We start from the raw sequence: 15,121 nt of genomic DNA, 5'->3' as shown, positions 1-15,121 counted from the left end.
TTTTTAAACTTTTTTGGAATGACTATGACCTCAATGACTGACAATCTCCACCAACACCTCGTTTTCCTCCTGTTTGTGGCTAAGTGATGTTAGCAAAGCATTCTTCAGGCGAATAACTGTTCTCTTAAGGAGTTATAAATTAGTTAAGTGAAGTAATCATAAAAAAAAACTTGAGCACAATGTGTTCTGCAATGATTGTTATGTTTGGTACTGTATAAGGTAATCTAACATTAGCTTCACTGTTTTTGTTGAGGAAAGTGAGGCTTGAATGAACACAAACATTTACGTTTCTGCAGCTTAGTTGCAACTTATTAAAATTAGGGAGAAAGAAAATTTAATGTTTGGATGCACATGTGCAAATAAGCTGATGGTATGGATTGTGCAACCTGTTCTGATTACGGAGCGACTGGTAATTATCCACAACCAGAAAAAAAACAGTGTGGTCTCAAGAGGCAGGATTTCCTGAAAAGTAACGAATCACAGGCTGTTTACTTTCTAAGGTTAGTGTTGATGTCAAGGTGAAGAAGGCTGACATGAGCGCCCAAAAAAAGGTCTGCAAGAGAGAATCCACAGGTGCATAAAAAGGAAGTGAGCGCAGAGATGGAGCATGGGTTCATGGTTATGACATACTGGGAGCTCATGGTAAAGAGTTGTTATGTGTGTGTGTTTAAAATAAAACATTATATGAGTATTTCCTATGGATATACAGTACTTTTGGCAGAACTCCTTTCACAGAGATCAACAACATAATTAATTTATGAAAGGAAAATTTAAATTTTCATGACAATCTGACAGAATCTGGAGAACCTTTCAAGCTAGATGAGGTAAATATTACCAGGTTTAGCAGCTGAGGAACTCCTACCAAACAAGACTGACAGCTAGCACTAAATTAGGCACTGCATCATCCATAAGCTTGTCTAAATTTGTACCAGTATGGGGAAAATGTCAAATTTACCCTCCCAACGTCAGCAGTCTCTTAACCCTTTTGGATTACACGGCTGGTTAGGCAGCTGCAAATAAACAAGCGGGGGAGGCTCCAAACCTGCTTCTCACTGTTATGCTTCTGTTCAGAAGCTTAAACAGACATGGATCAATTTAGCTGGTTGTTTTTGTTTGTTTTTTCCCCTTGATTAATTTTCAAACTGAGTCCAATATGTGAAAAAAGACATAAAGTCAGCACAGCATTAAGTGCATCATTTTAGGAGGTGCTGTAGTCCAAATCCTAAAATATGTAATGATATAGATGATGCAAAAACACCTGAAATGTTTAATGGGACCGATAGTAGAGTTAGAAGATGATAAATTAGATGCAGTCTTAAGTACCACCAAATATCTATCCTCATCTTCTTCCTCTGCTTTCTGTTTCTGACAGAAAGGGGCAGCAGCTGGAGCCGTCAGAAAAGTACATTTTTAGCAAGCTGGAAGGCAGCCGCAGCATGCTTACCATCCGCAACATCCGCCAGTCTGATGGAGGAACCTTCTCCTGCAAGGCCTCCAACAAGGCGGGCTCTCAGGAAAGAGAGCTCTTCCTCAAGGTGTTCGGTAAGGATCTCAACCACCATTTACCCTGAAAAAGAGAGGGGGAAAAAGCATAAAATAAAAACAAATCCACATTAAACTTTCTCTTTTTTTGTCACTTTAATCAGTATCTTTGTCATGTTCTCTCCCATTGATCGTCCCATCTTTGCCTTATTCATTTATAGCACAGGCTACTTATCAAAACTCTGTAGAGAAAGATGAAAGGTCTGTATCAATCGGATATTACAATTATATTATAAACAATTTATCAGTTGTATTGATCAAATATGTTATCAGTCTCAGAATCCTTCCCTAAGGGGTAAATACTGTCTCTCAGGGACTCTTTTATTTATTTTTTTTATAGATAGGAATTGGATAAATATAATAGGAATGAATTCATCACTGCTTTTATTAAAAGTCTATCTCATTTAATCTTGACAAAACGCAATAAATAGCTTTTTTTCATCCTTTACAGAAACTCGTTCTAAATTCAGGTTAGCTGGGTTGAAATTGATCTATTTTATAGTAGTAATATTTAACGATTTCCATGCCTCCAACATAAACTAAAAATAAGAAAAGATGGTTTTTGATATATATATATATACTTCATTTTTTTGTTCTTCTTTACCTTTTTCTGTAATATAGTGTATCTCCAGCGCATCCAAACATAATTGCATTCGTCATTACAGCAGGGAATTTTTATGTCGATCCATAAAGTTTTATGGCGAGGATTCTCACAATTTTCTTTTATCCCAAAACAGTTTTTCAGAAGCCTCAGACACCAAATATGGCCCCCAGCCCACATCACCAACTATAGCTGCATCGGAAATATCTCATTTATTGCTGCATATTTCTACTGCTGCGCTGATGACATAAAAAAAAAAAAAAAGAAAGAAATTCAATTTATAATTTCATGAACCTGCTGGCTATTTCCTCCCAGATCACGCTGGCATTCTTCTCATGTAAAAAAAAAAAAAAAGAAGTTGAGAGATTCGCCGTAGTCATCAACGTCCTTTCAAGATGTGAGAAACGCTTGTTCTTCAAAATGCACATTTTAATGAAGAAGCTAAGGAGCAGGGAGGAGCTCTTCTTTTGACTGCACTGTGGGGGAATGCTATTGTAAGTTAGTTTTATTACCCTTGACAGCAAGGGCAGCATGAAAACGGGTCATTTACTGTAAATTAGACAAGATGTTTGCAGATATGTGTGTGTGCTCTACTGTATATTCACCATCAGATAGTAAAAAAATACAGTTTTCTAGAATAGTCTGTATAGAGGTTCATATGCTGCCACGTATGTTTTTGAGTGACTGACTGCTTGAGGCTTGCTCATTCTTATTCCACATTTATACCCTTTAACCTGTCGACGTCTGGGGGGGCCAGAGGTAGCATAAAGTTTCTTCTTAAGCAGCCCTTGAGCTGTAAATTAGAGCATTCTGTCAGTCTTCAGGGATTATTCTAACTTGCCTTGCTTTCTGGGATCTAAGTTGTAAAAAGCAAATCCACCTTGTGAAGGAACATCTACATGCACCACACCTCTGGGTTAGACATGCCAGCAGCGTGGCCACAGGGATACCTGAGTTTTTACCTTCATTTTGCCCATGCTGTGAATTTTTTGCAGTTCTTCAAAACTTACTGTAATTCTCTATTGATTTAGATGAAGAATTGACGTTAGCAACTTGTCAACTTTTTACTTGCAGCTCCACATAGTTTAACTCGTGGTGTATTTACCTGGTTCGATTCCCACAGCCTCCATTTTGGGTTCCTTTACCCCACAGTGCTCCACAGGCGCCACACCATGGCAGCCCACTACTCCCAGAGGGAATGGGTAAAAATGCAGAGAGTTAATTTCCCCATTGTGGGACCATAAAGGGATTTACATTTCTATTTCATTTTGAGCTATCTAAAAACAGTAATGGAAGATAATTTTTGGATTTTGCTAAACAGTTAACCTAAAGTCAAAGGCTACGTTCACACCGCAGCCTGAAGTGACCCAAATCCAATTTTATGTCCATATGCGATCTGGATCTGATCTTTTCACGACAGTCTGAACAAAACAGATCCGATTTTTTCCAATGCGACCCAGGCCACTTGGCTATGTGGTCCTGAATCCGATACGAATCTGATCTTTTCAAATGCGACCTCTGTGAGAACAGCCAGGTCACATCCATCCGACCTGAATTATATTAATACCTGACAATGGTCCCTCTTCTGCTTCTTGCTATGCAAAAGTGGCAAGACAAACAATAACAATGGTGGATGATAATGCGGAAAGTAGTATTTATGTTTAATCATCTTGGAAAGATTCAGTTTTTAAGGTTGGGAAAGATCATTAGATGTTCTCCAGCTCTACCATCCATGTTTACTTCCATAAACACAGAGCACGCTTACTTGTGACGTCATTGCGTCCTCTACTGCAAATGCGGGACACTTAGGTTATATGAATGCAGTTCACACATGAGATCACATGCAAGTCGCATATATCTGGAAAAGTGAACAGTTATGCAAAAAAATCAGAATTGAGCATCAAGGCCTGCAGTGTGAACGTAGCCAAATTGTCACTATGCTATCATGCTGGCATGCTAGCATTAAGCAAGGCATTGCTTTGCTCTCAAATATAGGAAAGAAAGTTCTTATATTTATAACCAGGAAAAAAAAACATGTTATTTACCTGGTGCGGACATGGGTATAAATGAACAAAATGCGGGCGGGTATCATAGAATTACATCATGAATAAAACATATTTATATTTTCTTATTTATTACCTCTACACTAAATAAATAGATTCAAAATTATCTAGATAACAGTAATTTTTTTTAAGCATCAAGACAAACCTTATTTCGGCCAATTTATAGCTGTTAATCTATGAGCGCAGCACTGGAATTGGGGCGTGAGGTAATGTTCTTTAATGTCTCTGTTATTATGAACATAACAGAAGCATAACGGGTCGCCCTTTATTATATATGGGTCTGCGTGGTTCCGATCAGGTTTTAAATGGTTCCATCATCACCATCTTTTGCCGTGTGAGAGATTTCCTTAACATGCACTAATCGTAGAAGGGACTAGTGCTGTGTCTGAACGTCAGCCCTAACCCCTAAATCCCTCAATCACTTTATAGAGTGGGGAATATATAGTGGACTTTATATTGAACTGATCGTTCAGACAAATTATCAATACTTTGTGTTCCCATGTCATGTTACTCCGCCTTCCCACATGGTGCCTGTGCCATCGCACACTGTTGCGATCGCAGCAATCTAGGATATATCTGCTTGTCCAGTGACCATGGATGATCACTACTTTTCAAGGTGCATTGTGGGAAATTTCAAATCCACTACTTTTCCCACTAGATTTTCAGTCATTCAAAATGGCATAACCACTATATTGGGTCCTATATAGTGCTTAGGGCGGACATTCGGACACAGCCTAGGTCTTTCAATTTTTGTTCTTTAAAATCTGAGCTTTTCACTTTGGTTTTAGTTTAATAATAGCCAACTTTATATTTACCTCTACTGATTTTAATAAGGAGTTTGTGGTCAGGTTGGAGAAGAGTCTTAAAGACCAGGAATATGAGCGGGGAACACGGACAAGAGCTCACTTCCAGGAGAAATAAGAAATAATCTGAATAATATTTTTGAACACTCAGATTAAAATTTATCTTATTCCAGCCGCAATCAGGAGTCATACCAGGAGAAATTTATCTCTTTGCAGACTAAATCTGACACTTACTCTCTTAATGTTTTGCATGTACGTCGTAAAACACAATATCTGCTTTTCACATCAACACATTATTCTCGCTTCTTTCTTCTAATGAATAAAAACACAACATCAGTTTTCACTGCGTTATGGATAAGCTCAAAAAATGTAGATGATGTAGCAGAACATGTCTGATGGTGGACTTTATCATTAAAGCCTCTTAGCTCCTAAGGGGAACAGCGGTGGATACAGGAGGGAGAATCTGTGCTGACATTTGTTTTATGGATCTGCACGGCTTAAGCAACAAATAACATGCATTAGGCCGATCAGATGCAGCAAGTTGAACATTTTACCTTGTGATGTCTGCCTGTGGGTGGAATAAGAGCTTTATGTAATGTCAAATCATCCAAGGGAGGGTAAAAATAAAGCTTATCTGAAAATAAGGCATTTTTCCAGCTTTAATTGCACACTGTCTAATATTTAAAAAGGCAAACAGTGTTTTTTCTACATTTATGTCTTTTTGACATTTGTTTTTCTGCTGGAGAGAGGGAAGAACTAAACTACTTTTAAACTGTAAGGGTGATGGTTTACATCATAAATATAATAATCTAATGACTGGCTTTTCACTGATATAATGAACTGTAATTATGGTGATAAAGGGCGTCAGATGCAAAGCAACAGCGAAGAGTTTGTTCCAGTCTGCTGGTTGGCTGGATGATGATGCTTTCACCACAATTTGGCTTTACTTTATATGATGGAAAAACAAACTCGCTGTGAAAGGAGAATGTGAGGACCGGTCAATCGTTTGGTCAGCCTTTCACTGTGAAACTAAAAAGAAATAAACAGCTGCCCTCATGCATCAAATTCATTTTATGCTAATTAATGTAATTGTTTTTAAATAACTGGCAAATCAAAAAAAAGTCTAATCTAAGCCACAAGCATTTTTTTAGGTACTGAAGTAAATGGTATTTCTGACATTTTGTCATGCTAAGAAAATGAACAACAACCTATCTAACCTAACTGTCCTTTTAGTATTCGTGAAATATTTACTCAAATGCTTTTTAATGCAAATTTTTAGAGTATTCATTAACTCTGTTGGTCTTTTCTGACAATTGTCTAAAGACCACCAGATGGTCCTTGAGGTACTGTAGCTGGATTGTATACATTTTTTAGAAGCAAGGTCTTCATCCTGTGTTTGGAATTGCTTCATATCTAAATAACAAAATATGCCATCTCAGGTTGAGTTCAGACCAAGCTTGTGTTGTGCGTCAAAAAGTTGGATGCATGTGCATTTTGCAGTTAAACTTATTTGAAGCTCTAGATGCACAAATGACATTGGGTCTGATTGAACCACTAAAATGACTCTAGGCATAGTGGATTGGCAGCACAGTCTCTAAAGCAGGGTGTCAAACTCAAGTTCTCAAGGGCCGGTATCTTGCACATTTTAAATACATGCCTGATCCAACACAGCTAATTAAAATGGCTGACTTACCTTATCAGTATGCAGTCAAATTCCTTAAGAGCACTGCTAATAATCTGATATGATTCACGTGTGTTAAAGCAGAGACACAACTAAAGGTTGCAAGACACTTGCACTTGAGGACTGGAGCTTGACACGTGTCCTCTAAACCATTGGTGTCAAATACCTGTCCTCGGCGGTCCGTGTCCTGCAACTCTTGCTCGCTTCTCTGCTTCTCTGCTTTAACACTCAAGAATTTAATGTTAGTTCATTAGCAGAGCTTGACTGCAAGTTGGAGAGGTAGTTTAGCGTTTTCTTTTCAATTAGGGCCAGGGATGCAGAACACCTGCCCTTGAGGATTTCGATTTTGAGACCAGTCATGTAGAGGAAGTAGCTCTCTGAAGAAAAAGCATCAGAGGATGTAAGAAAAACAAATGGTGGATTAGTCCCAACATCTTTACCTGAATCAAGCAAAGGTTTGGCCTTAAGGGACAGTGAAGCATGTAACAAAACTGCGTATTGGTTGCAGGATTGATCGTTCCAATCAGTTGCAAGCAAGAGACCAAGAAAAGTAGCTAGAGTAAAGATTTACCTCATTAACCTGTTGCAAATTATACTAGATAAATAAAAGAAAACTGAAATCAGACTAATTAAAGCTCTGTAACCTTAAGTCAAGATGAAATAACCCAACTTTTGAAGGTCATATGCTTCTGGACTCCTCTCATTAAAATGCGTCTCATCTCTTTCTCATTTAGTTTTGTAATACTGCAGATAATTCTTTATTAATAACTTTCCCAGCAGAGGGACTTTTGCGCCGTCTTGATGAATGAGACATTTTCCATTTAATGTTTTCACAATGAAGGGTATTTGAGGCGAACCACTTCCAGATATGGTGATGATGGAGGACTCCCTCGGTGCATTAGCAGCTCAAACCTTGTTTGTGTTTTTTTTTTCTTCCTTATATGTATGTCTAAAGCTGTGAAAGTTTTAAAAGCTTTTAGAAGGTGTAATAGATATGACCAATCTTCCTGAGTGCTCCCTGTATCTTCCTCTCTGCAGAAATTATCCCTGCAGTCATTTGTTGTCATTATGAGGCCTTAAAGTGATTTGATCAATTGGTTAAGGTACATTCTGACTTGTTTCCTCTGTGATCTGTTGCTGGGAATTAAGAGTAGGGCCTAAAGCTGATTTTTGTGTGTTATTTGCGAACACTGAAGTCTGAGTTGTTCCAATTTGACTTTGGAGAGAAATCTGTAAGCGTGTTTTTTGACTGGAGACATTTTTGCACCTATTTTTCTTTATAATTTTAGAGAACCAACTTCTACTTCTGTTGCTATCAGAAAACATTGCCTCCATTGCCAGATGGCAGCGGCATGAAAAGGTAGCGTAGCTTTTCTGATCCTGACGGCTGCTCCTGCAGGCTTTTTTTGTGCTTTCTCATGCCAGTTCTAGACATTACTATGTTGTTCTGTTTTATAATTAAAAAAGAATAACTGGAGTTCATCTGCAGAGAGCTTTGAAAGTCCAAACCCTTGATGTCAGTGTATCTTTTCTAACTTAGTAGTTCAGTTTTTGGAGCATCCTGTTGATTTAAATGCTTGCAAACTGGGCAGAACATTGAGTTCATTCCTACTTGGACCTAGAATTGCTGTCAGAATTTACATATGCTGATTAGGGCTTTCATTTAATTTAATATCGGTTTGGATCTGTCTATAATTCTGGTTTGAATAATAACAAAACCAACCAGACGTGAATGTTAATATTGATGTAGGCATAATTGTCCACTTAATTTCCTCTGAGCAGTTAAAAAATATTAAAGACTATTTAGATGTAAAACATCAGTATTTTAATAAATGAATCCAAACTCTGAGTAATGCTGGACGCAGGTTCACTTTTCTCTTACCACCTCAGGTTGGTATTTACCCACAGACGGTTTCTATTCTCAGATCATTGATCTGTTTACTGAAGGTGCTAGAAGGTAAAATAATACAGGTGTGTGCTGATGTGTATGTTTGCATGACCTCCTGTTTTGACAATCTCTCCAAATCCCCTGAGATGCCTCCTTCACCCCAAGGCTGAAGCCATGTGATATTGCCAAAACAGTCCCAGGACTCCGCCCGCAAGCGCCGTTAAAAGCCTCCAGAACACCAGTCACTATTTTCCCTTCACTTCCTCTTTTTTTTCCTTTTTGGATTTTATGCCATGCTGCATTCGCAAGCCGCCTGTTAAGGTTTTACATGGAGTGTGGTTGTGTGTGTGTGTGTATTGGGAGTGGGGGAAGAAAAAAAAAGTAATCCATGATTCATGTAGCATGCCTCGTGCCCTTGACATGCATTGGGTGTTGGGGCTTGCTCAGTGCACCTTATCAGGTGGAAGCGGGGAGCTACCAGCCCTCAGTGCCACGCTTTCTAGCACTTATCTGCTCTTAGTGCTCGTTCTGCGTCAAAAAGCAAATCACATGGTATTGAAGAGGCGTCTTTCTAGACAAAAATCTATATTTATTCAAGATAAATAAATATATATATAAGAAGAAAAGCTTCAACAAAGGGGCTTAAAAGTTTAACAACTTTTTTCTGTTGCGTCAGGCCTTTTCAGTCAGTGCAAGAAAAGGAACAAAAGGCCATTCTACCCCACTATATCAAACTTGTTAAGTCTGACTGCGGCGTACAAATGATCTTGGCCTATATTGTCAGTGCAAAGTCATGCATCAGTTCAGTGTCTAAACCCCACGGTATAGCTTTCATCTACTCTACTTTATGAGTTGACAGTTTCACTCCTGCTTCTCCCATCCTCACACCTCTTTCTCTGTCCTTCCGCCTTGTTCTCCTACCCTCACCTCTCTTAATTTATTTCTCTTGTCCTCTGTGGCTGGCCAACAGTCCAGCCCCATATCACCCAGCTAAAGAACGTGACAGCCGTGGAGGGCAGCGCTGCCATGATCTCCTGCGTCGCTGAGGGCGAGCCTCTGCCTGACATCTCCTGGAGGAGAGCCAGCGACGGCCAGACCTTCGTGGACGGAGACAAGGTAGATGCTGCCAGAGAGTCTACTGGCTATGTGTGTGTATGTGTGCCGTTTGTTTGCAACATCACATCCAGCATGTGATCAGCTTTAAGTTGTGTTCAATAGTCACAGTGTAACTTAGTAGAGGGGAGAGGGAAGTTAGTTAACTTTGCATACAGCTTATATTTGTATTTGTGCCAACGGAATGGGTTTTGACTTTAAGTAATAATTACGGACAAGAATGTAGTTGCTTTGTTGCTATGTTTAGAAACTTTTAAGACCCCTCTACTGTAGCTACAGTTTGTCAAAAAAAACAACTTGCAACAAACCTTGCAGCTTTTCTGCTGTTTTGTTCAAGACTTTGAAGACAGCACACTGGCACAAGGCACCGATTGCAGCATCTGCAACAAAAAAGGGACACCTTGTGGTCAGAAAGCTGCCACAACATTCATTAGATGACATCTAAAGGAACTTACCTATACAATTAAAGGTATATAAATATACAAAAAGATATACAAATTAGAAATTCACAGGTTGTCAAAGGTACAAACTAATGGATAGTTTTTCTGCACTAATTGGTTCATTGTGTTGCTGCAAAAAAGGATCAATAGGGAAAGAGCGATACTTGTTACTCCTAATTTATGGCAACAATGACGCATATTGATGTGTTAATTTTCCCTAAAAGGTAACCTAATAACAAATTACTTTGATTTTTTTACCCTTTTGTAAATGCTGACCAAGCTTTCAAAAACATCAATATGGAGTGCCCGTTTTGTTTACTATATGCTGGATGTGATTCTGAACCCTCAGGTGTTGTTACTTTGAGTGTTTAACGGCTTATTATTGAGCTAGTTGTTTACCAGCCACTTCATTAGATACAGCAGTTGATCAAATCGCAGCAACTTAGTGAAAAAATTTAACATCTATATGTGTAGAAGAAGGGGTGATTTATGGGACTTGGCTGGTTGTTGGTGCATGAGAGGCTCTGGATTGAGGATTTCATAAATCACTGATCTACTGGAGTCTTCCAAACAAACGTCTGTCCAGTTCAAAGTTGCAGGATGAATGTGCCATGTTGATGATAAAGGATAATTGGCATAGTTGAAGACTGTCTGTGACTGCAAATGTAGCCAATTCCAAACCTTGCTTTCACTGTAACACATAGCATGTAGCTATAAAGAGATGTAGCCTGTAACAATTTCGACTCAAAAGATACCAAAGGAAGGCTTTAGGGACTGGCAATTCTAGAAAACAGAGACCAAACAAACTAATAAATTCCCCATAAAGTTTATTTTATAGGAACACTTCATAAAAAAACAAACAAAAAAACTATTACATTTAAAATGCACCTGATGCCATGTTCATTGGTAATCGAATTAACTATCAAGCTCAGAACAGGTTAGTCAGAACAAGTTAACAACGTTGGTATCTAAGGCAGGAATCTCTGCACGTGGAGAAAGCAGGTTAGTGACCATGTCTTTCTGGAGGTGGATGATAATGAAGGTGTGACTCCCTAACCTGGTCTTATAGTTCAGTCCGAGCTCAGAGGGTGAAATTGTTTCCAGTCGACTGTTGTCGACACAGCGATTGTAGAACAGGTGTGTTGGTGATGTGCTTGGTTGTCAGAGATACAGTGAGGTGCCGAGGGAGCATCCAGAACAGAGTCGGGTAACATTTCCAAGTTGGCCACCGGGCAAACAGAGTTCTGGTAGGAGTCCGAAGACAGGTCAGGCAAACAGATTAGACAGGGACAGGTAGGTTTAGAGGTTGAGAGGCAGAAGGGGTCAAGATCAGGCAATCAGAATACAGGAATGCCTGAATACTTCTCACCACTGTCTCGAAAAAAATCTGGCTGTGATGACTGGTCTGAAGTCTGGTTAAATATGGATTAAAACAGGTGGATTAGATAAGCTGGCAATGAGAACTGATGGAGCAGAACAGGTGTGTGAAATGAGTAATCAGGTCCCTAAGACAAAACAAAACATCCAGTTACAAACACAAAAACAGTACATAATTATATAATCCAGACTATATCCAAAAGATTAGCAAAATTTGCTTTAATGTTCACAGGTTTGAGTCAATTTAAGCTATTGTTTTACTCTGTTGTTGAACTTCTTTAGGTGTGTGATGGTTTTTAATTGTGTGTTATTCCAGAACTGAGGCATGACTGCCTTACATGCTATATGTTTGCATCATGTTCCAGACAATTTCAGGATAAAAGTTATCAATGTATTTAAAGATGGGATGAAATGGTTAAATGAAAGTACTGTAGATAATTTAAGGCAGTACTAGTAATTCGAGTTATTCAGAAACTCTGACTAGCCTACTGCTTTTTGCCCATACTAAAACCGAAAGTGTGATGTCATTCGAAGAGCTTAATTAGACAACATGTTAAATATACACACTGAAAAGGATAACAGTAGTGACTCAAATACTTTGAATTTTCGACAAGTGAACGTATTGCGACGCATCACAAAAGAATCCAGTCGACGAACGGGTGCTACAACTGCTGCCCCATATGTTCATGCTTGAACATATTGCTACATACTCATACAACCTTTCAGATAACAGCAAAACTGTGTTTATTCGAAAGCAAAAGAAAATCTATTTAGCTGCTGTCTGACGAGAGCCAATCACCCAGTGTGGCGTTAGTGGTTTTTTGGCCACAGCAGAAGCATTAGGTTGCTAAGGCGGTTGCCATGGCTCTTTCTCACATTTGGCTGAAAAATCTCATAAATAATAACGAATTTTATTTGTTAATAATAACTGTCCAGTCCTTGCTGTAAAAAAAATTAAAGCTCCAGTACCTTGTTTAACATTTTTTTTAATCGCTCCTGTAAAGACAAATTTTAATCAAGAATATTTTAGATAATTCTCAAATTGGGTTTTTCTTGAATTTTGCCATTGTATGGGGTTTTGGTCTAACACTTTTAATTCTTGTTAATAAAGTAAGACTACATTTTTCATTGCTAACTTGTGATGAAGTGTGAAAAATCCGATAGAAATAATAGAATAAAAGTAGATTTTAGCTGCATATATTGATAGACAGTATTAGGCAAAACCTATTCAAATTAGCCCCAATAGTTTTTATTTTCCTTATATGTGCATAAAATCTTACTTGTGAATCCAAAGCTATTCTTAATTTTTTGTTTAGTTTTGATTTTACGAATTGGGTCATGATTCATTTGAATGAGGAAGTTTTCTGTAGAGTGATGCACATAAGGGCTGTTCTAGACAAAAAGACTCACTGTTAACAGACACTGAGAAAGACTGTTTGTCTGTTCAACAGGTTTGCAGCTTTATCTTTATCTAGCTGGGCATTTAATGTAAATTTTTTGGGTTTTTACTCTAGCTGAAATAATTTTTGATAAGTAAACTTTCTTTGTATTTATTTGTATTTGTTTTGTAATCAAATCCTCTCTACTGAATAAATAAAGGAAGTTAATGCTGCCAAACTTATTTATTTGGTTTCAAAAAGGCACATTTTGAGTTATCTATTTACAAAAATAAAATATTATGATCCAATAAAGTGTCTGTGGTGACATGAATGGAGAACTGTCTTTTTCCACACTATAATAAATGCGAAGAGCCACAAAGAAGGCTGCCCTCGGATAACATATGCATATTCACCCTGCACTCATACCTCGCTGAGTTTTATAGTCTCACAGGGAATCAGATCATGCTTTTATTTTGTTTCGCTCGAGGCGAAAGGAAGCAACCAAGGACCATGAAGTTTTCAAGGTAAACGTTTCGGTTTACCCCTTGTTTGGTACTTTCCTTTCACTTAACAAGGCATCGTTTGATCCAGACTCAAAGCTTTTAGTTTTTTTTTTTTTCTATTTTACTCTTTGCAGCCATTTTTCTCTCTTATTCAGGAGCTCAGTCCTTCACATCAGGAAAGTGAATAAGTTCCAGCCTGTTTCTGGAAGCACTAATTATTTTTCAACATCAGTTTCTTAGCATAGGACTGAGGTTTTCATAGAAGCAATAAAAAAAAAAAAAAAAAAAAAAAAAACAAAGGAGGCAGACGATCTTTTGCTCTGAAAAAGGTCACCGTGGAGATAAATGAATGTGTGCGTTGGCTCGAATCGCTCGCCTTGATAAAGCACAGCCGAAAATGAGAGTAAGTGCTCCCCCCCTCCACACCCTGACTGCAAACGCAATTATGGAGATGCGCGGAGCAAACCAACACACCTAAAAATGCGCAAAGACAAACATGACTGGAGCAGCGCCGGTCATGATGGATGGCGGCAGTCATTTGGGTTTAAGGCAGAATGTTCCTCTCTCAATTTGCTCTCCAATCTGCATATCAAGCTTGCACACACTCATCTCCTGCTGAGGCATCGGGCACCAAGAGGCTTAGTTTCCCATCTACATTGCATTCGCATCTTTCTTCCTCAGCTAACACTGTTACCCTCAGTAAGAGAGCATAATGGGAGGCAGTTTGTAGGATTTAATTATGTACTAAAGGGGGATTTGAGTTATGGTATTGTTTCATTCTCTGGTGTTTTTTTCGTTGTGAGGAAGGGAGGCAGGGTGTTTTTTTTGTTATACTAATTTGAATGGTACTTTTATGTATCATGAATATAAATTGTTATCATTATTTCATTATTTATACATTATTTATGTATCATGCTTTTTTTTAACTTTTAGAATCAACTTTTTTGCATACATAGAATGAAATATTACCTTAGGCAGCTTTATTATTTAGAAAATACTAGTTGTTTTCTGGTTATGATATTTGAAAGAACCTTCCTCACTTGGTGAATGCCCACCTCTCGCTTTCACCTGTCAAAGCTGAAAAACATTTTTTTTTTACCTAGACATTAGCCAATAAAAAAGGAAAGTTGCTGTCAATGTGCAGATAAAGTGTTAAAAGGGCCACTTTAAATTTTAAGCAAAAATGCCCACGCTCTGCTACTTTCCACATGATTTTGATGAGGAATTATGACAGTTAAAAGCAAAAAAACAAACAGAAAATTAAATAAAACTGACATAGGCCATTCAGGCATGTTAGTCACTTTCTCCACAAATATTCACGTAAAGCAGACATAAATCAGATTAAATTGTTTTATTCCTAGCTGCTGCTAGTAACTTTAACAAAGCGTGTTTAGGCTAATCCTTCCAGAGCTTTGGGACTTCCAGCTTCTGATGTCACCAGCGTCTCCAAACCTCTCCAAATGTGCCAAATTATTCCAAATTGTACTTATTGCTTTTACACAAAAATTTTATGCCAGAAAGCACACAAGAGCATTTTTATGGCCACAGAACATTTTTGAAGTAAATTTTTTATTTTTTTTCTTTCGATCTACTTATCTAACAGTGTGCAATAATCATTCACTAATGCGTCTGTGTGCCGTTTACTCCCGGCAATATATCTGGGATGCACAATTCAAATTAGCCATGCTTACACTTGTTTTAAAAGTAATTTAATTGGCTCTAGAGACAAAC

The 15,121-nt window shown here is 38.1% G+C and overlaps 1 protein-coding gene across 3 annotated transcripts in view; it reads left to right on the top strand.

The window, feature by feature from the left end:
- LOC119791181 (neural cell adhesion molecule 2-like) overlaps window positions 1-15,121 on the top strand; it is a 486,158-nt gene that overhangs the window by 392,193 nt on the left and 78,844 nt on the right. For all 3 annotated transcript variants that reach the window (XM_038297130.1, XM_038297129.1, XM_038297128.1), the window contains exons 7-8: window positions 1,373-1,542; window positions 9,549-9,694. In XM_038297130.1, coding sequence (XP_038153058.1) covers window positions 1,373-1,542; window positions 9,549-9,694 — 316 coding nt within the window. The remainder of the gene's footprint in view (window positions 1-1,372; window positions 1,543-9,548; window positions 9,695-15,121) is intronic.

This window comes from Cyprinodon tularosa, unplaced genomic scaffold (genome assembly GCF_016077235.1).
Source record: "Cyprinodon tularosa strain WSP-4 unplaced genomic scaffold, ASM1607723v1 ctg383, whole genome shotgun sequence".
Taxonomy (NCBI): Eukaryota; Metazoa; Chordata; class Actinopteri; order Cyprinodontiformes; family Cyprinodontidae; genus Cyprinodon; species Cyprinodon tularosa.
Note: the sequence above shows the minus strand (reverse complement) of the source record. Positions and strands in the feature narration are given on the sequence as shown.